The sequence below is a fragment of the Agelaius tricolor genome, unplaced genomic scaffold (assembly GCF_023055355.1).
Source record: "Agelaius tricolor isolate 1412-34295 unplaced genomic scaffold, bAgeTri1.0.p SCAF_7, whole genome shotgun sequence".
Classification (NCBI taxonomy): domain Eukaryota; kingdom Metazoa; phylum Chordata; class Aves; order Passeriformes; family Icteridae; genus Agelaius; species Agelaius tricolor.
This window is the reverse complement of record NW_027269267.1, coordinates 9,824,264-9,844,691: the sequence shown is the minus strand read 5'-3', so window position 1 is coordinate 9,844,691 and position 20,428 is coordinate 9,824,264. Positions and strand designations below refer to the sequence as shown.

The 20,428-nt window shown below is 36.5% G+C and overlaps 1 protein-coding gene across 1 annotated transcript in view; it reads right to left on the bottom strand.

Annotated features, from left to right (window-relative positions):
* Positions 1 to 4,525: 4,525 nt before the first annotated feature.
* CFAP47 (cilia and flagella associated protein 47) overlaps positions 4,526 to 20,428 on the bottom strand; it is a 263,505-nt gene continuing 247,602 nt past the window's right edge. Inside the window, exons 63-64 of the mRNA XM_071430336.1 lie at positions 16,236 to 16,404; positions 4,526 to 6,847 (exon numbers count right to left, since the gene is read on the bottom strand). Of these exons, the coding sequence (XP_071286437.1) occupies positions 6,608 to 6,847; positions 16,236 to 16,404 (409 nt within the window). The 3' untranslated portion in view covers positions 4,526 to 6,607. The remainder of the gene's footprint in view (positions 6,848 to 16,235; positions 16,405 to 20,428) is intronic.

Genomic DNA, 20,428 nt, shown 5'->3' with positions numbered 1-20,428 from the left:
AGATTTCTTTACCATGAGGATTTAATTTTGTAGCTGTGAGCTTGCTTGTCTCTGTTTCCCCTTCACACTGTCTGCTCTGTATAATTTAGATTCAGGTTCAATAGGAACTCCTTCAAAATGAATAACTGGTAGCTGAGCATAAGAAAGCTCACACCTAGGCAGGGTAGCCTTGTTTTGGTTTGGAGTTGCCTTTTTTTTTCCTTTTATTATTGTTTGTTTACTTATTTTTAAATAGCAAATATTAGAAATATTTGCTATTTAAAAAATAAGTAAGAAATAAGGCAATTATAAATGGAATGAAAGTACCAATTAACGCTAGCCACGTGGCTGCATGGCTCAGAAAAGCATTTTAAAGTCAAAAGTTTTCTATGTTAATGCAACAGTTCATGCCAGGAGCAATGCAAGGCTGCTGAGTCAGTGCTGTTCACATATTTACTGTGTATTTAAACCAATACTCACAGGTATGCTCTGAACTCAGAAGCACACACCTGACTGCCTGCACATTCAGCTTTCCAAGTGCAGAGTTACCCAAATACACATTTTCCATTTCAAGGAATAAAAATAATCACTATTTTGTTCGTAGTTTAGATGTATATTTGTTCACTCTGTAACACACTACACACTTCAGAGACCTATTCCTAAATGGAGTTAGTGTGCTGGCAGTACAGTTTGTTAACATAGAGGATTTGGATTTGTTTTCTCCATGGATGTTAAACAGTCAAAAATGTTTCAGATTGCTGGCTGGATCCCCAGTACACTAAATTCTGTATCCCAGGTATCAATCAGGATATTTATGGGGGAATTGATCAATTGTCCAGCTCTGGAGTTCTCAGGAGACACAGCCCTGCGGTGTGAGTCTGGAGAAGGGCCACAGAAATGATGAGAGGAATGAAACATTTCTCAGGTACAGAAAGGCTGAGGAGCTGGGGTTGTTCTACATGCAAAAAGCTCTAGGGAGACCTTATTGAAGCCTTCCAGTACTAATAGGGCACTTACATGAGAGATGGAGACAGAGTTTTTAATAGGCCCTGTTGCAGTAGGACAAAGGGTAATGATTTTGAACTAAAAGAGATTTAAACTAGATAAAGGGAAGAAATCTTTTACAAAAAGGGTAGTGAAACACCAGAACAGGCTGTCCAGAGAGGTGGCAGATGACTGTATCTGGAAACATTCAAGGTCAGGTTAAATGGGGCTGTGACCAAAGTGATCTGGTTGAAGATGTCCCTGTTCATGGAAGGGGATTAGATGACCTTTAAATGTCCCTTCCAACCCAAACTGTTCTGTGATTCTGTGATACTTAAACCTAAACAATATTAGAAAAATGCATTCTATACTCATCAAAGAATGTGGAAGTTTCACACCTTACCCTGAAGTCTGTTTGTTTATTAACAGATCATTAGGAATCTTTCTTTTCATAGGCTAGTTTCTTCAAAATTAAAACCTGTCTTCTGAGATGATTCTTTAAGAGAAGCTTGTGGGTTTGTGGGTGGAGGAAATTGTTTCTTATGCATTTTTGTTTGTTTGTCTTGTTTGGGTTTTGTTTTGTTTTTTGTTGTTTTTCCTTTTTTTTTTATTACAATTGCAGGTTCTATTGGTTTGCAATGTATATTTTGCACTTCAGTGTTATATATGAAAACACTGAAGAGAAGGAGATGTGGAGTCAGGACACAGCCACCCTTCCCACCTCACACTGACAATACCAGGCCAATGCTGTGGGCTGCAGGAAAGGCACCCTAGATACCTGTTCCAGTGAATGGGAAAACTGGGCCTTTGATTTTCCTACAGATTGGTAAATTGGATCTCATTTGATGAATATCAGCACTATCCATTTAATAAGAGGAAGGATTTTACTTTGCTGCCTCACCCTTCTTGATACCTCTGATTTTATTTTGTCACTGAAGACTTGTGCCAGACTGGTTTGTTGGCATCTGCTGTGTCCTACTCTGGTGGGATGAGCAGTGAGTTGCCAGGTTTTGCACTGATAGGTTTATTTAATTTTTTACTAGGAAAAGCTGGGTACTTTGCAGAAAGGAAGTTAATCATGGAATAATGAGAGAAATAAAAGGTCAAAGATTGTCCTTGCCCCATGTCTTTAGTTCCCTAGCCACCAAGCAGAGATTTTTGGACACATTTCTGTGCAGTGACCTTGGCATCAGTTCCTGCCATGACTTCACCACACTGGCATCATGCCATGGTCTCAAAATGTAAAATATCCTTCTACAGGAAATCTGACACTACCAGTAGTACAATAACTGCAGTAAAGTAAACTGTAGAAAAATATGTTTCATGACAGTGGAAGCAGAAAAGCTGGTAGATGAATTGGATTGCTTTTCAGATGAATCTTCTATGGATCAGTAGGTTTATTCAGAGTTACTTAAAAAGCAGTTAACATTCCATTAGCAACAAACTGTGATCTGTGTCAGCAGTAAAGCACTGTTCAGTCATTTATTTTAGAATGAGCAGTCACTGCAGGGAGAAATAAAATTATGAAACGTTTCACAAGCAAATAAATAGTAAGGCAAAGCCAGGGTTTTTCTCTCTTATTCTAAATATTAAGCCTTCCTCCTAGGAATATCTATTAATATACAGCAATTCTTTCCCCAGTGTCTGCTATGTGCAGGGTGAGTCGGAACTTTCTATATCTTCTGCTAGTTTGGGTTTGTGATCAAAGAGGAAAAAAGTGCATGCTCAGATTTGGCTGCTGCCATGGTATTTCACCAAAGAGCATTGTTGGTTCAGCATTTTGTCCCCTGCTAACCTGGCTTCATTCCCAAAGAGCTGCATGGAAAGAATCCCTTTCCTTGCAGCAGGAATGGATTAAAGAGCCCACTGTGCCCCCGTGGGCTCTTTACCTGATCATCATCACCCTGTGCTCAAAGCAGCCTTTATCTCCCCATCCTCCTGACTCACACAAAACCTGCACTGGCACAGAAGTTAATGTTTGGCTCCTATTATTTTTGATGGGCAGTTTTGATACTTCCAAACCATTTTATATCTTGTGAGAGAGATCAGGTATAAAGCAGCCTTCGAGTGTCATTGATACCATGGTGAGCCAGACATGAGTAGAACAAGCATTACTGAAATGTGTGCAAAACCCTCTCCAAGCTGAGCTGCTAATGGCAGCCATCCTAAAGACATCTCCACGTTGCCCTGGTGTCATTCTCCTGTGTGCAATGTGCCAAATAAAGCTCAGCCAAACATCAAACAATTAGAAGGTCGATTGCTTTGTACTGCTTTGAAGCCATTGCTCTGACTGTACAGCCCTGCAGCCTCCCAGGGCAGATTGTCCCCACTACTGGACATGTCACATAAAACCAGGAGCTCAGCAGCTGCAAAAGCTCCACTGTATTTTAACAAATTTAAATGTAGTCCCCATTGCCAAAGTAACAAGTTCTGTGCTACAAAATAATGTTGCCTCGTAAGGTTTTAGTCCTTGTTTTAATTACTCTGATGGATGGATCATTATAGTGAGGCATAGAGAGAGAAGGGAGGGAGAAATATAAATAAGCACATGGTGACTACACTGGTTAGACAATCAGCATTTCTGCCAAGCCACTCACAAGAGATGCACAGCTGACTCGTGTGTGGCATGTAAGACTAGGATTAAAACATTTGGCCATAAATGCCATATTGACTTTGAAAAACTTCTTGTGCTTTATGAACTAGGCATTTCTATAAATCAAAACACATAAATGGGGTCAGTAGAAGTAATTTTCAATCACTAATTTTCAATTGAGCAATTAGCTAATAATTACAATTGAGAAATTAGCTATTAACTACAGTAAAAAGCAGTACCTCCTCATTTCCCTGAGATTCTGCTGTGCCTACACAGATTAATGTGAAGGGAAAAACTCCTTTTTTCATCCTTTTCAAAAGGATCCTGATGGGTATTCTAATGTGGAGAAACAAAGTTTTGGGTTTTTTTTCCTACCAGTTTCCGATAGTGGCTGTTCTGATGTGGCATGAGGGCACAGAAATCATTGTGAGAGCATCTTCAAAAGCCATAACTTGAGGATGTGTTCATTCTCTCCCATTGCCCTTTAAGATTATGATAATGAATAGTAATTTAGAATTAATTCAAAGCTAAATGATTTGGGCTGCTTTTTTCCAGATCTGATCCCTGACTGCAGCAATTGTGTTTAGCTCTATCTGAAAGAGCTGAATTCCTCTGCAGATTACATTTTTAGGGTGCAGAGGGATGGTGAGCTTGCCCAGCTCTTCTGAAGCTCACATTTAATGGTGGGTCCAAAAACTTTGAAGTGAAATATGTAAATTAAAAAAAACACCCAGCATTTTGTAATCTTTTACCATGTGAGACCTTTCCTTCCAGGAGTTGAAGCACTAATATTTTCAAAATGGTTCAGTAATTCTATTAAAAAGGAGGAAGCAAGTAATGAATGGAAGTTATCATTCTGGAAATCTTCCAATGCTGCTGCTTAGAAACAGTTTTTAAGAGATATACTTGGAATTAGTCCTTGCATTACAAATAATACAGTCACCTCAGCAATGGAAGTGCAAATTATCAAGCTAAGTAGCAAAAATGAATTTATTTTTAACAGTTTATATAGTCACTGTAATCCATAAATGCATGCAGATATTATGTAAAACACTGTGTATGTTACAACCACACAGCTAAAATGGTCTTTCTTTAAATCATCTTTGCAAGTGTATTCTTCATATCAGAAAAAATATGCTTAGTTCTGTTTAAACTGTAAGAAATTAGAAAAATACATTTTTACTATTAGGTCCAAATTCAATTGACAATGGCATATCTTGCATAGCTCAGAAGTGACTTTGTACACATTGAATAAAACCCCATAATTCTGTCCTGCAAGCACAGATTATGCATTCATCCCTTTTAAAATATAAATGGTTCCTTTGAAAACACCCCTCTGGTACTATTTTATTGCACATTTTCCCATGGATGTTTAAAATGTTTAGATGTATGACAGAATTTGAAATCTAATACATATAGCAGCAAGTGCAGGCAAGTAAATCAGGCATAACATTTCTGGAGTGAGCACCATGTAATTTTTAAGTGATTCACCTCTACACCACCTGCTAATCCAATTCTGAGAGAATTAGAAAATTTTGTGCATCTTGCAAAAAAGTGCCATTTTAAATAGGAAACCAAAACTTAAAAGGAGTGAAACAAGGATAAAAACACTTTTACAAAAAGATGCAGTCAATGAAATATTTCCTGAACACCAATCATTAGTTGTGAAATCATTGCAGGTCCATAAATTCTGATTTCTTATGGTCAGATAAACACTTACTTCATTTATATATGCAGATAGAGCCTTCCTATGAAACCCAGCTGCATTTGTGGTCTCAGCAGCATTTAAGATAAATATTACAGCAGCTTCTTTCTCAATGTCTTCTAGAGATATCAGTATGGACAGCATCTTTCCAGTGTTGTCCACTGAATTTATAAAGCTGATTTTATTCTCACTTCAGATTACCTGGTTTCTGACCAAAATGGGGCACCCTGCATTTAGAAAAGGTATTAAACAGCACCATTGCTGTTTTATGTGCTCCCAACATTTTCTGTAATAGCTTCTCTAAAAATGTGTGGCATAAACAAAATCCTCCAGCACATTGCGGTAAAAGGGTTTTATTGGTGCTCATTTGCACTGACCTACATAGGCTGTTCTCAGGCTCCCCATTCCTGATGCTTGTTCTGTATTGGAGCCAAGAAGGCACTTAGTCTGTGCCAAGCCATCTTTTTGTCAAAGTATGTTTTGCCATCAAAATAAAGGCAAAAATACAATTTATGTTCTGTCAGTAAAATCAGGAAAAACCATCCCAATGAAGAAAGGAGTCAGGAGTTACCAATCCGATGATCTTACAAAGCATGTCTGCATAGATCTAATTTTCCACATTATATCAGAAGCAGAGAAAGCCTGAACTCCCATCTAAAGAATGGATATAGAAACACACTAGGAATAGCACCTCTGATTTTTTTATTCTAGGAAAAAAAAGGAAAATCTGTCTTCATTCCTCACTGAATTCTCATAGCCTTCCATATGTTAATATTCTAAAGCACTCTATAAAATATACCTGACATAAAATTACTGCAGCAGGATATTTTATTTCACTTCTGTGCTATGTATAATGATCAATGATTTGTAATGTTTGAAAATAACAAGATTATTATTTTATACACAGCAAAGATGTCCTAATTAATGAAATTGGCTAAAGCAAGAAAAGGTAAAGATATTCTTATTGAAGAGAACAGGGGTTGTTTTTTCTTTCTTGGTCTGCATGGGTGTAATGTGCTGAATATCACACAGAATGTTCATTGAAACCTCTTATTACAGTCTTATTAAGCCAATGTCCTTCAGAAGGCAAAGCACTAGTTTGAGTTACCCAATCCTCAGATATAATTTTTTTAAACATAAAGCTCTTTCTCTGAACTTGCTGACATCTGCATGACATAAATAATTTTTTAGGCATCCAAAATCCCTTATAAAAAAACAGGAATATTACTAGGGCTCCAGTGTTCTGAAACTTCCATACAGAACATACAACCCATACATACAATATCTGTTTAAAAAAAAAATAACAAACCACATGTTCTTTTAATCTGCAGAATTTATTTGTTCCCTCACCAAAAATTAACAGATTCTAACTTTTTCTGTCTATTCCTAAGGACCAAGGGTGCTCCTTTGATTGGTGAGGATGCTCCAGTGGTTATAAGTTTCAGATTTTCACGTACAAAGTTGCGCTGTCGGACTGTGAATGATCCTCTGTAGCTGCTGGTGCAAACCACTTTTGCTGCCGCCGTGGGTGGTTCAGTCTGTGGAGGAAGTCCATTGATTATATATGTCCACTGCATTGATTGTGTCTGAAAATAATGAACAGAAAAAAAAAAAAAATTAGTGATCAAATAGCTTGTAAATTCATCAGTGATTTTAGATGCAACATTGATTTCAAAAGAGGTTTGTTCTTTTCCATGTAATGCATTAGAATAACACAGAATGAGAATTGCAGTCCTGGAACAAAGAACTGAAATCAGGTTCAGCTTTTTCCAGGACCTGGCATAACAAAGATGAGAAATTTACCTTCCCTGGCTGATCTAAAATTCCTTTTTTATTTAAAAGTCCCAGAAGTCTGTATATTTTTCAAAGAGCTCTGTATGTTTTTCAAAGGTGACTGTTCCTTACTACAACATAAATGTCTCAAGTTTGTACAGCAGGATTCACTTTCAGCTCTGCTATCTGTAACAATGGTAATATCAAATGGTGCGATTTTCACATTAAAACAATGAACAAAACCAAGACAAAAGGATTCAGAGCATGCACAAGAGAATTGAAGCTTCATGTTGGAATCTCTGGTTTGAGGCATATTTATGTGGATTGAAAATGACACTCTTCATTTGCTCTCTGTTTATGACTGGTCTCTAGGAATGGAACACATGTTTCCATGTCATGTCTTGTAATGCTTGCATACTTGATTCTTCCTGAGTACATGGTCCTTATTCTTACTACAAATCCCATCTATCCACACTTAAGGACTTTTATTTCTATGAATATTAGGGCATACTGCTGTCTACCTGCCATGCTTCATTTCTGTCCTGAAACAGACTTTTGGTTTTTAAAAACTCATGTAATTTTTGCAGATCTTCCAATACTTTTCTTTTCATAATGCATCACTTTAATTTTTGAAATCTTTATTCTAAGTTTCTAGCACTTTCCTGTCATTATATCTGGAAAAAGGTATATTCCTGGGTTTTAGTTTTCTATTCTCTTTTTCTTTAAAACAAATTTTCCAAAACTACAAGCTAATAACAGAAATATTACAAACCCAAAAGATAGTATAGAATCTCAAATGATATGTCATTATGCCCAGCTTTGCACTGTGCAAAAGGAGACAAAGTATTGCATGCCCACTTTAGGCATAGACTCTTATCAATTCCCTCACACCTAGTGACTCAGAAAATCTCAGGTTTTATATTTGGGGCTTTTCTTTCTCCTGAGATAAAACCAATAGAGGAAGACTGAGTAAAAATATGGCATGTATAAGTCTATGAAAATGTATTCATACAAGTGAAATTTGGCTTTTATACAGAACACAGAGCATGAACATAGTACACAGAACATGGCAGATTCTCTGACTTTGCAGTCTCAGAGCAGACAGAAGTCACATGGAATGAGTGGTATTTCCAAATTCCCAAGGTCTGCCTTTCCCAGGACACAGCAGTGCAGTCACACAGCTGTGCTGTGGTTCCAGAGCAGGTTTTTGGTGCTCTCCTGCTGTGTTGAACTACAGGGGCACAGCTCACAGGGTCACCTTTCTCTGCTGCTTGCAGTTTTATCATTACAGGAAGAGTTGAACTTCATGGAATTCATCACCCATTTAAAACTTAATCCTTAAAACAATCCATTGTAGATAGAAACATTAGACCTAACAGTGTCATTCTTCATCTAAGGAAACAAAAGGTCAGAAAGGCTGATCTGCTCTCAAATTGCTCAGGAAAACAGTGCTAGAGTCAACCCTCAAAGCTCATGAGTCTTTTTCTCAGCTGGCAGTCCAGCTTCCCACATGGCTGGATTTGTGACCAATTTATTAATTCCAGTGTGAGCCCTCTGCTCCTGCTCTGCTGCTGGGCATGGCAGTACCCCAGCCAGATCTGGCCTGTAGAGAGGTGCCACAATACACAAAGAAATTGTGACCACTATTCACACACCATAAATGCTGTCAACCATCTCCAAAGCACAGTGTGTATATTTGCCTTGCTATTAATTGCATTTTGTCACTTAATTATGGTCTAGGTAAAGCACTGCAAAAGGCACAGAGATGAGCAGTGAACCTTCTCCACCTCCAACCTTCTGTGGAGGCATCCCATATTTACAGCAATATACAGAAGAGGGAAAAATCATGATAGTTTTTGACTTCACTAAGTTTTGTTACATCAGTTTTATACTTGCCACTGAAAAAGTTTGAATCTATTCTGTTTATCTTTGTTATCTTTCATATGCTTCTTCCTACCATTCTAATTGCTACCTTTTTTTTTTTTTGTTTTGAATTTTTCAGTGATAAATTATATTATATTTAAGGAGTATCATTGCAAACAGGTTTGAATTTATAATACAGATATTAAACAAAAAGAAGTTTCAGAACATTAAACCATAAACTCTTTGGCTCAGTCTTTGTTCTCTGCTGTGCACTTACAGAGCATTTACATTATTTCACAGATATACTGCATACACTTACAGATCCTAAATGCCATCATCATATGAATCTCTAATTGTAGTTTTAACCAGCATTCTGGCTACTGAATTATACTTTTCTGCACCAATGTTGAAATAATAACTGAGGGTTTTTTGCTGTGTATTTTTAAAGAAACCTTTACTTGAAAATGGGCAGCAGTGATTTTACATGCTGTCTGCTGAATCACTTGCCTTATTCCTGCAAGATTAGTAAATGAGAACTAGGTAGATATTTCACCATGCATGCTTAGTTTTTCAAAATTTTTATTATTATCCTACTAAAAGCCAAATTTAAATTTAAATTGAATATTATTCTATGTAAAACAGGCAGATTAACTCATCTTTATTCTCAACCTTATATAATACTGTGAAATGAACTAGTAACTCTACTGTTTGTAAAGGTAACAACCAGCAAAAGCAGGTGTGACATCAACCAGTTTCATGTCCAAAGGTAAAGCTGTCATTTAAGAGAAGTGGCTCTCCAAAATGAGCTCATTCATTCATTAACTTCAGTACAAAATTAAATAGTTTATCTTTCTTTAATAAAGCAGATGAATAATTTAGTTTAAAGGTAATATATCCTCAGTGTCATACTCACTGTGTGAAAGTCTCATGGATTATTTCAAGGTCAGAGAAAAGATATGAAAGTTGTTTCAGCCAATGATTTAAACCTAGTAGCAAGTAACTAAAAAAAATATTTTTGTTCAATAAATCCACACATATTGTGACTTGACTGTCCATAGAATTAGTAATAGTGTGATTTAAACAAAAATGGTGGGCTATTCCATCTCTCAACTTCACTTGCATCAAACAATAGATACAGACTTCATGGTAGTAATAACCTTATGTTAATTTTCTGTTTGCCATAGAAATATCCTGGATTGTGTGTCCAGTGGAAAAAAAAAAGGGTTATGGCTTGACTTGTTGAAAAAAGCTGCCTATTCTGCTGCTGTGTCAGGTGTTCTGTAGTAGGAGACATTGCAACTCCACCCTAAAATCTCATCTTGAACTATGGTAGTTCACCTATTGTAAATCATGTGCCATCATCAAAGACTACTGGAAACAATCATCGAGAAAAAATTTATGTACACATTAAATGAAAAAATTACTGTTTGTAAGGTAAGCTCAGCATTTTCTGCTAAAGGAAAACGAGTGTTACACATATGGAAAAGTTACTGTAATTGTCAGCATAACTTGGGGTTCTTTGTTTAGCATTAGAACCACCAAGAAATTAGTCATTTTCAAGGCAACCCAGATTTAAGTAATTTTCAGTAAACTTTAGGCAACCACAAATGTCTCTTTTACTACAATACTTCATTTCCAAGAGCACAATATTAGTTGCTCAAGCTTTAAGTAACTTTTTTTGGGATGAGTCTGTAAAGCTTAACTCCAGTAATTATTCTAACCAATATGAACACTGCAGCAAGAGCAAATCTATCTTCAAAATTCATGCAAGTGCCTCAAAGCTGCTGCTTTGGGTTTCCAGGCCAGACACATCACAGCAAAGGAAAACAAACACAGATCATCACAGTTTCAGACTTTCCTGGAATGGTGGAGAGGAAGAAGAGAGACTTTCAAAGGCAATCCACATATGACCATAGAATTATGATGGAATATTTGATTTACAAGCAGTATTTACTTGCCTCAAAAGCCGGCCAAAATTTCCCAAATCAGAGGAACACTTCTTCCTATTTTTAAAACAATGTGGTTTATTGTATCAAATTTGGAATAATTCCAATACTAGCTCTGGTAGTAACGAAGTCTAAGGTTGAAAGTATCAAATCCACCGCAATCTGTACTATGACTAAAACAGAATTACAAAAGAGAATCTCTGTTAAGAAGATATATCTGATATAAACATAGGTAGTTAAGAATCCAGGCTCCCTGTGATGCTTATCTAGGCCTATTTCACACACAATTTAAGAAGGAAGACCAGAGCATATTCTGAATGTCCTTGACAATCTGAGGGAGGATTTCTTGTGGAAATGAATTACTTTCTTTTTTCAAAACCTCCGTATTCCTGAATCAAAATGTGAAGAGAATAACAATTTGGCTCACCTGACTGGAGTAATGGCCATGTACTGAGCTAAATCTCTCTGAAAAATGCTTTTAACAATTAAAAATGAGACATAAAGTGACACTTCTTATTACATAATGTAAGTTATTCAAGTAAGTCATTCAATCATCTTGATGGCTGACTGAATAATGTTCATGAAGCAAATTATTCAGCCAATACTGGTAACAGTCACCAAATAATTTATATTAAAGTATATTTGTTTGGTATCCAACCCTTTTTTACTGACGGATCATGATTCATAGGAATAATTTGCAAAACACAGATTATCCATGGGTATTCCCTGTAGGCTGGAAGTGCTATTGAAGTACATGGTAAATAATTGCCAAAGCAATCTGTTAGGAAAGTGGATTGGGAGCAAGGATCAGGAATTTCAAGGAATATTGTATTCCACTTAGCTTCCAAATACTGTTAACTCAAAAAAATCTAAATACAATTCACAAGACTTCCTAAAAAGTAAACCCAGAGGAAATTACAGGTATTGCATCAAATATTTCCCAGCCATTGATTTATACTGCAAGGTTTTGTTTTACAAACAAAACAAAACAAAAAAAAAGACCAATTACCATCAGTGTGTACAGAATGAAATTAATGCAAACCTTTATGTAAACTTTGTAAGGGAAGAGCAAAGACAAGAAAATTCATGGATCAAGACAATGATAGCTTGATAAGTGAAGGAAAGAAGGGGAGAAAAATCCATAGCAATAAAAACCACCTCCCACAAGCAGACAAATGCCCATCCAGGCTCTGATCAATTGCTAATAAAGAAGATGCATAAGAAAAATTTTATTACCTTAAAGAATACTTCCAGATATAATTAAAATTTACTTAACTGGTTTCTGCACTTCAAATATTAGGTGTTTCTCAACATTGCTCAGACATTATATAACAAAATCCTCCAGAACTGACAGTGTTCTCAGTACCCTTTTACAGCAATGGTTCCCACATTATTATCACCTTTTTCCATTATCAAAACTATAAATCTCAATAAGTAAAGTAACCTTTCCTCATGCTTGTGAATCAAAAATGTTGAGTACTGATTCTGCACTCTGTTTCTAATCCTACAACTCAAGCCAGCACCTATCTTATTTAATGGGAAACTACTTCAATTATTCTAGTAAGTTAGTTACATTTTTCCTTGCTCATTCTTTTCAAGAGATAAAATTTAAAATAACATTGAACTATGCTAATTAAGAAATCCACCAGGAACAAGGCAGCTTCAGCAAGCTGCTGAATATGTAACAGTACTGTTTGCTGTTAAGATATGCAAGTTTGCATAGACAAGTTTAGAGAAGCCACACCTGGGTACTGTGGCTGGCACACTGCATAATTTATTTGCAGAACAGCATGACAAATGGTTTTGATATGCTATCTTCCATAGGCTAAGTTAGTGATTATTCAGTAATAAAGGTGCACAAGCCTGACTTCTGGAGGGCTTGATAATGTTACCTGCAATCTGGTTCACTCTGACACCTATTTTATCATTTAAGACTTATTGTGTGTGCCTCCTGCTTTAGAATATCTCAGAAGTCTCACACATGAATTACAAAGCAATTGCTCTGGTCTCCAGCTGAATTCAGCACAGTGGAAGGAAATTAACTGCAAGCCTACAGGAACATTCCCTTTGCCAAGGATTCCCATGCTCCTGGCTGCTCCACCTTGTTCCTGGCTGTGATTCCAGCCCCAGCTGCACCTTGACATCCCTCAGCTCTGTCAGTTCAGCCTGACTGGCACAGCACAGCTCTGGGATGTCACTGGGGCTCACCAAGTCCCTTCTGTCCTCACAGCATTCTACAGCTCATCTGAGTAGTGTGCTCTCTTCACTTATTTATCATTAGGGATAATATATATATATATATATATATATATTTCTTTTTTTTAAAATTCAGAACTGCACTGTTTATGAAGGCAATTCTAAATTTAGAAGTTTGATTATGGAAAAATAGCTATTTAAAAATGCTGTTCAGGCACAGTTTCGCTGTTTCTCACCTGTAGCTCAGTTAAGTTTTGATGTCCTCATTCAAAGCTACAAGCTTTTTCAAAGAAACAAGCATGATTATTTTCCTTACTGCCTTTGTGTAATAGTCCATTCTTTGATCTACATAAAATTTGTAAGTAATTTTCTATGTCACATCTGCAAAATTAAGATTCCTAGCAGCTATTTAAATAATTATCTAACTTCAATTGTTTTGAGATGTAGTTGACTGAGAACAGAAGTTTTAATGATGGTTAAAGAGCTTTAACTGCTTCAGCAAAGTAATTAAGGTTTCCTGCCATTAATAAAATCTACTGTGAGTATTCATGAATATTAAAGAATTCATTGAATTCTCAAAGAATTCATACCATATCCCACAAAGTACTTGATTTTTGTGCAGAAATATAAACTAGACAACATTATTTCAATTATACACATATATATATATATGCATTCAGTTAGTAAAATGTACACACTAAGTTCTGGTAGAGAGACTGTTACATATATGTTAATGCTAATTAGCTTCTCAGCATTGGGTTCTCAGCAGGGTAATAAAACAAAAAAATTGTACATACAATATTTGGGTTTAAAATTTAAAAGCAAATGAGAAAAAGATGACTGTAGAATCTTCCTCCATAATCCCAACCTCCCATTTTCCTTTCAACACAATTGTAATGATGAACATAAACAAAAAGAACTTACAATGCTATCTCTGCTATTTTACAGCCTAATTATCACTGTTCATTGAAACACAAAAAAATTACAAATCTGATACTCACTGTTCAAAGAATTTAATATTAAAATATGTTAGAGTTAGGACTATGAGTTTACCCTTGGAAATGCAAAAGACATTTTAAAGCAAGAGCACTGTAATCCTTTGTTACAGCAGCAGCAGAAGAGAGGCACTGCAAAAGAAAAGAAGCTTCTTCAACATTTCTAAAAATAGCCCAGAGCCTCAGCCAATATATTGGCTAGAGAGGATACATGCAAGAAAGGTTCTTCAGTGTTAGGTCAAACACTAATTGCATTTCACCACCTCCACTGTTATTCCCCAAATAAGAATGATTTAATACAGCTTTTATGTAATATATCTTACTAAGTCTGTCTCCCTCAGTTTACTAATGGAAATTATTTCAACCAACACAAAAGGCAGAAATGAGTATCAGGTATTCTCAATATCTCATCAAATCCTTCATCAGGTCAGTGCTGAGAGCACAGCAGCTGAATCACACACAGCCACAGATGCTCTGCCTTCCACCAGAACTGCAGGAGTTAAAGCTTGTGTGGAGCACAAAGGGGGAAGTCAGGAGTACAGAAAAGGTCTACCAAAAAGAGCAAAGAGAACAGAAGCCTCATCAAAACATTACTGAAACCACTTAATTCTGCAATTTGAGTGAGAATGCTAGAAACATCTCTAACAGACTGTGATGGAGTTATACTGGTCCTAAATGTGCTTATGAGCATCAAGAATCCTTGATGCATTTTTAAATATCCAGGAATAGATACAACAAGAAGTGATCTGATATATATATATATTTATATATATGTAATGTGTATGACTGACTGACTTACTGCAGCCACACACAGTACCAAAGGTGCAGATGAGAAGAGCTGTCTGCCTAGATCATAACCACAGACTGAGGTGTGAGTGCATGTGGCTTAAAAAACCAATTAGACACAGGCCATCTATACTGATAAATTCCTAAAAGGAAATTCTGAATTACTGCCTGAGTTCTTAGAGAGCTAATAATAGCCTTTGATCATTGTGTTTGTCCCATTCCAGACACATTTATGGTAAAATCTCCTTGTTAGTGATGAAAGCTAAGCCAAGGACAAGCACAGGTACTGCATTTGTATGTGCCATGCCTAAAAACAGCAGTTCAGCTCCAAAACTTCAAGTGTCTGAGCTCTGTAGCTGTGTCCTACACTGCTTTTTAAACACAAAATAGCACAGAATATATTCAGTAAGCTATCTTATTTTTCAAATGGAAGAGTGATAAGCATCATTGCTCTTTATGTAAAGAGATTGCATTAATCAGACATCTAATACAGTAAAAGAAAACAAGCAGGAGGGGTTGAAGGACCTTGTTTTTTCCAGGATTTGAATTTCTTATTCACTGTTATACAAGTTGTCACTTATAGAGATAAAACACTATAGTGATTTGCCATGCATCTTTTTATCAACTTTGTTCTGACCATCTTATTTCTTAAATCAATATTGCTGCTTCACTTCTAATATAGTAGTCTGAAAACACTACCAGCATGCAGTGAATAGAGTGAAAGTACAAACCATGATTTATAGAGAATGTGAGGTTTTGCCCCTGCTGTGTGTTTTCAACAGATTTCTTCTAAAGAATAACTTAAAACTTGAAAATTGGTTTCTGAGAGCATTTTAACTGTTGAAGGAATACATGTCTTCAAATGTTTCCTGACCTTCACACTTACACAGGCTATATGGTTGCAAATAATTTTTGTTTATTTTGCAACTTGCTTCAAAAGAGCTATTCCTGGCTTTGTGCTCTGAAATTCTCTCCTCCACAGTTGGGTACCTGCCTTCTTGGAGCCTTTGATCATATAAGATGTACAATACAATTAAAATCAATAACTTAGGCTTCACATATTCAATTACTTTTATATTCTCCACCAGTTCCTAACAGGATTATATTGATTCTCTGTGAAAATCATGTTGCCTGTGGAGTTGGGGCAAACGTATCAAGATGAAGTATCTACCTCTGGTGCTGATGGCAAAAGGATAATGCAGAAATTAGAATAAAGTGTAAAATACAGTATGTTTTTTTCAGTTTGTCATCAGTCAATTCTCCAAATTTACTTTTATTCTTGTCCATTGTGAGGAGTAGCAAAGCCATCCCAGCACATGCACTGGGTGTGCTCCAGTGCTGCTCCTTGGTGCAGGATTTCTCTTCCTGCTGGCACTTCTGAGGGAGGATTTGTGATTGCCCTGGGGAAGGCTTACCTCGATGACCAGGGTTGCTGTGTGCTTCCTGCCATACATCCTTGGCTTGTATCCCACTGTTATATGGGTTCCCACTGTGCCCTCTGGGAGAAGTTCTCCAGCTTGTGGCATCACAAGGAAATCAGGATCACTGCCTGCCAGGAAGTGTGCAGTGAATGGCTCTGGGTGCCTGCAGAAAAGCACAGGAGACTGTTGTGCCTTTTACAGAATCTTCACAGAATTTAGCTGCAGTCTAACACTTAGGCCACCATGTGGCATGACTCAGGAAACGTGGCATGGAATGAATATGGAATATTAACAGCATTCTTACTTACAGAGTAATTATTTTGTAGTGGTTCTTTATTTATACACAGGGACCTGCATACTGGGATTCAATTTCAAACACATTTACATGCTATTATAATATTCTATTAACTATGGAATAATGATAGCATTTGCCACTAGAAAAAAAAAATAATTTGACTTGTAAAAATATCATAATAGTGACAGAAGTAAATTCCATATTAGAGTGACAATCCATTTTTCCTATTAAAAGTACTCCCTTTTCCAATCTCTAATCAAATAAAACTGATAAGCTACCCATTTTATTAAGGTTTATGACTAGAACTGAATTTGCATTCTGGCAGAGTGTTACTAGACTAGGAGGGAGTTTGTAAAGCCTTGAAATGAAGATATGAAAAATAATGATTTTTTATCACTGTTTTCACATTTTTCATATGCCATAGACTGAACATTTTAAGATTTTTACAGTAACATAATTAAGTTCCTGTATTGATAATATTTGGTATTCTCTTATCTCAAAGAATTTCTGTCACAGGTACTGCAGATCTTGTCTAATGCCTTGGCTCACAGCAGTGCTGTTGGACCCAAAGAAAACCCCTAGTCCTGGTGAAGACAGTGGCTGAGCTCTATAAAACAATCCTAGGCCAATTGCAAACTAAAGCCTGTCCATCACAATTCCTCACGGAATTCTTGCCATGAACATTCTCAGCATGAAAGGAACATACATTTTTGTATTTTCTGGTGAGGCATTCTCCTTTCAGTCTTTATGTGCGTTGCTGAGGACAACTCTATCACCCTCTGAATAGAAGGAGAACACAGGAAATTGAAAGTAGAAATACAATGGGATGGTCAAAAATTAATCCACAACACCCTGGCACTGTACAGCAGGGCAAGTATCGTGCAGGCTTAGAGGGAATATATTTTCCTGTATTGATAAAACCTGAAGAATGGAAAGCTAACAGCATCTCAAAGAAAAGCTGTTTAAATCTGTTTATTCATGGACTGTCACACCAGAAATAACACTTTTCAAAGAAAATACCCACAAAGGAATGAAATTTAATATTTTATGGCAAGTCATATCTCTGCGGAAATGTTCCACATTTCCTGGGCAAGCTCTATCCTGTGGGTGGCACGCTGGGCCTATGTCATTGTGTTTAAAAATAGCCCTCTCTTGGAATGTGTTCTCATGAAAGGTTGTTCTATATTCAAAATGCTCTCGTGAAAAAAAGGTCACACTGCCAGTTTATAGACACAAACAGTGAGGGTGCAGAAAACAGAAACCAAAAAGCTTCTGTTGCCACCAAAAAAATGAACTGATACTTTGCAGTGCTGTTGGACTCAGGTGAATCAGCAGATTTAGCCTGGCTTTTCCTTTAGGTGACAGCATGGTGGGCAAAGGTACTCCATGTCTGAAACTGCATTTCCAGTCTTCCAGTCTTGACATGGAACTTATGCTAATAACATCTTTTTGTGGTGCCTAAAGCTGTGCCACTGAGTATATAGCCTTGGGCCATCAGCGCTAATCCTGCCGGGCCTGAGCTCCCATCCATGTGCCAGATAAGCCTGGAATTTTCACATCTTTGTTTCCCAAAGGAAGTGCTCAGCTGTGAATGCCTAGAGCACACCTACTACACACAGATGGGAGGAATGGGATCAAAAAGAAGTGACAGATCTAGACTCTGAGCAGCAGAGCAGAGCACTCATCAAAAATGCCTGAGATAAATATTTTCATGCTGAAAACCGACCTGGACACAGGTCTTCATTTCCAGCATCACTGCTCTGTTGACTAGCTTCAGGAACATTTCAAGGCAGCACTTTCAGTGTCCCATGCTCAGTCTATTTTCCAGTGAATAGTTAGGGATGAGAGCTCCTGGTAAGTGCTTGGTGTCCTTGTAGGACATCTGAGAGCATGACTTGGACCACAGATGTGATGATGAAATGCTAGGGAGATGAGGCAGGGGACAGGCTGCTTACACAGCAGACACAGGAAAATACAGATTTTATTCCTGCAGAAATTGCCTCTTAGCAGGGAGATATGCTACAGTAGCTTGCTTTGGAATTTTTAAGAGACATCAAAACGGTCAGAAAACACAGAGGAGAAAAAGCCACAGTTTTTGTCCAGACAAGGGGATCAGAGAGTTTAAAGTGAAGCTGTCAAAAAACTCACCTATAATTATGCACAAGATATTTACCAAGTCAAAGAAAAATAATATTATTACATCACCCTTGTCAGATTTTTAAAATGGAAAGAAAAAAAGTAAAAAAAGCTTTAAATAAAACCTGCACGCTTCTTGACAGCATTATCACAAGGTGCTAGAGGCAGCTATAATTTTTGAGTAAAATACATACAGGCATATGAATTTGCATGAACACATATAATCACAGCTAAAACTTCCCTGTTCCCAAAGCCTGTCAGTTTTAACAAAAGAGTCAGGGTGTCTACTGGATGCAAAATGCTTCTCAGAGTAAAACTATGTCCAAGTCCAGTCCAAGTAGCCATAAGATGATAGGCCAGCAGGGATTGTGATGAAGATGGTACAAAAACCCGTAATTAAAAAATTATATAAAATCAGAAACAGAAACTTTTCACTGATGAATCTTGCATTGTTTTAAAAGTAAATCTAAAGATGCCCCCTGAGACAAAACAAGCAGTGCTTTCATTAGGGAGATGAACTGGGATGCTGGGTACCTCACTAGCACAAGTAAATTGCTTTCACTTTCTCATCTTTTATAATAAAGAGAAATCTGGAGATGAAATTCCCAGAATAGCACCTGAATTTCAGACATTATCATTTTCTGTGTCTGTATATTTAGTGTATAATTAAAAATTAATAATTCTGGTTTTTAAACTTATTAAAATTCAATTCCTCCTTTTTGATTAATCCTTCAGGTGAACAGCTCTGGAGTGAATGTTTGGCTTGTCATTTCTCAGCCCTGAAGGTCAATTGTGAGGCAGTCTGCACTTTTTCAAGAAGGGTGGCAGATAAGAACATACTTTATAAAACTTAATGATGTGTAGAGTTTTGAAAACACATATAAACCAAGCACAAATGAATTAGAAAGTGTAAGGGCAGAAGCCTTATAAACCAAAGAAAATAAATGTGTTTTCCCATCTGTCTTTCCTTAACTCCTCTCATAATTGTTTGATACTGCCATCAGACAACACAAACTCTGTCCTTACTCAACAAGAGTAAACACTAATTTGAATTTAAATAATAATTGTACAATCAAATCATGACAACGTGGAAAAGAGGTTGTCTTGTCTTACATGGACATTTTTATGATTAATCCTTTAACTTTGTCCTTATATAGAAGTCTCTGCTTATCAATGTTCTCATGCTACACAATTTTCAAATTATTAAACCAAAAAACAATAGCAGTAACAATACATCTTCAACTAAAGAAGAACTTAAAATTTATATTCCTGTAGAGCTCACACTCCAAAACTTATAAAAGACTCATCAAAACTGAAAATATTTATTAAATTATGGCTCAAAATAGGTTTAATGTTTCTCTTCCCAAAACTACTGAAGCAGTAAATTATTCCTTTAGAAATGTATTCCTTTAAAAAACTCAGCATTTTGAAGAGCCATGCATAAAATACCAGCACATAGTCCTTTTGGTCAAATGCTTGGGTATTTTTTGCTAATAAAAGAAGAGTAACAAAAGTAAAGTAGGTAACTGCTTCAAGAAATAAGGGATATTAAAATGTTACAATAGTTCTAGTTCAAACAATAGTTAATCATATCTAAACGTATTTATTTTAATTTGTAGTTAACATCTGTTGGATGACACAAGAAATTTCAGTTATTACATAGTCAAGTCCTTAAAACATATTAATTGTATGCTGTTGTCAAATTCTATAGAATTATTAGTGATACTTGGTATATTTAGATAATTTCTTATCGACA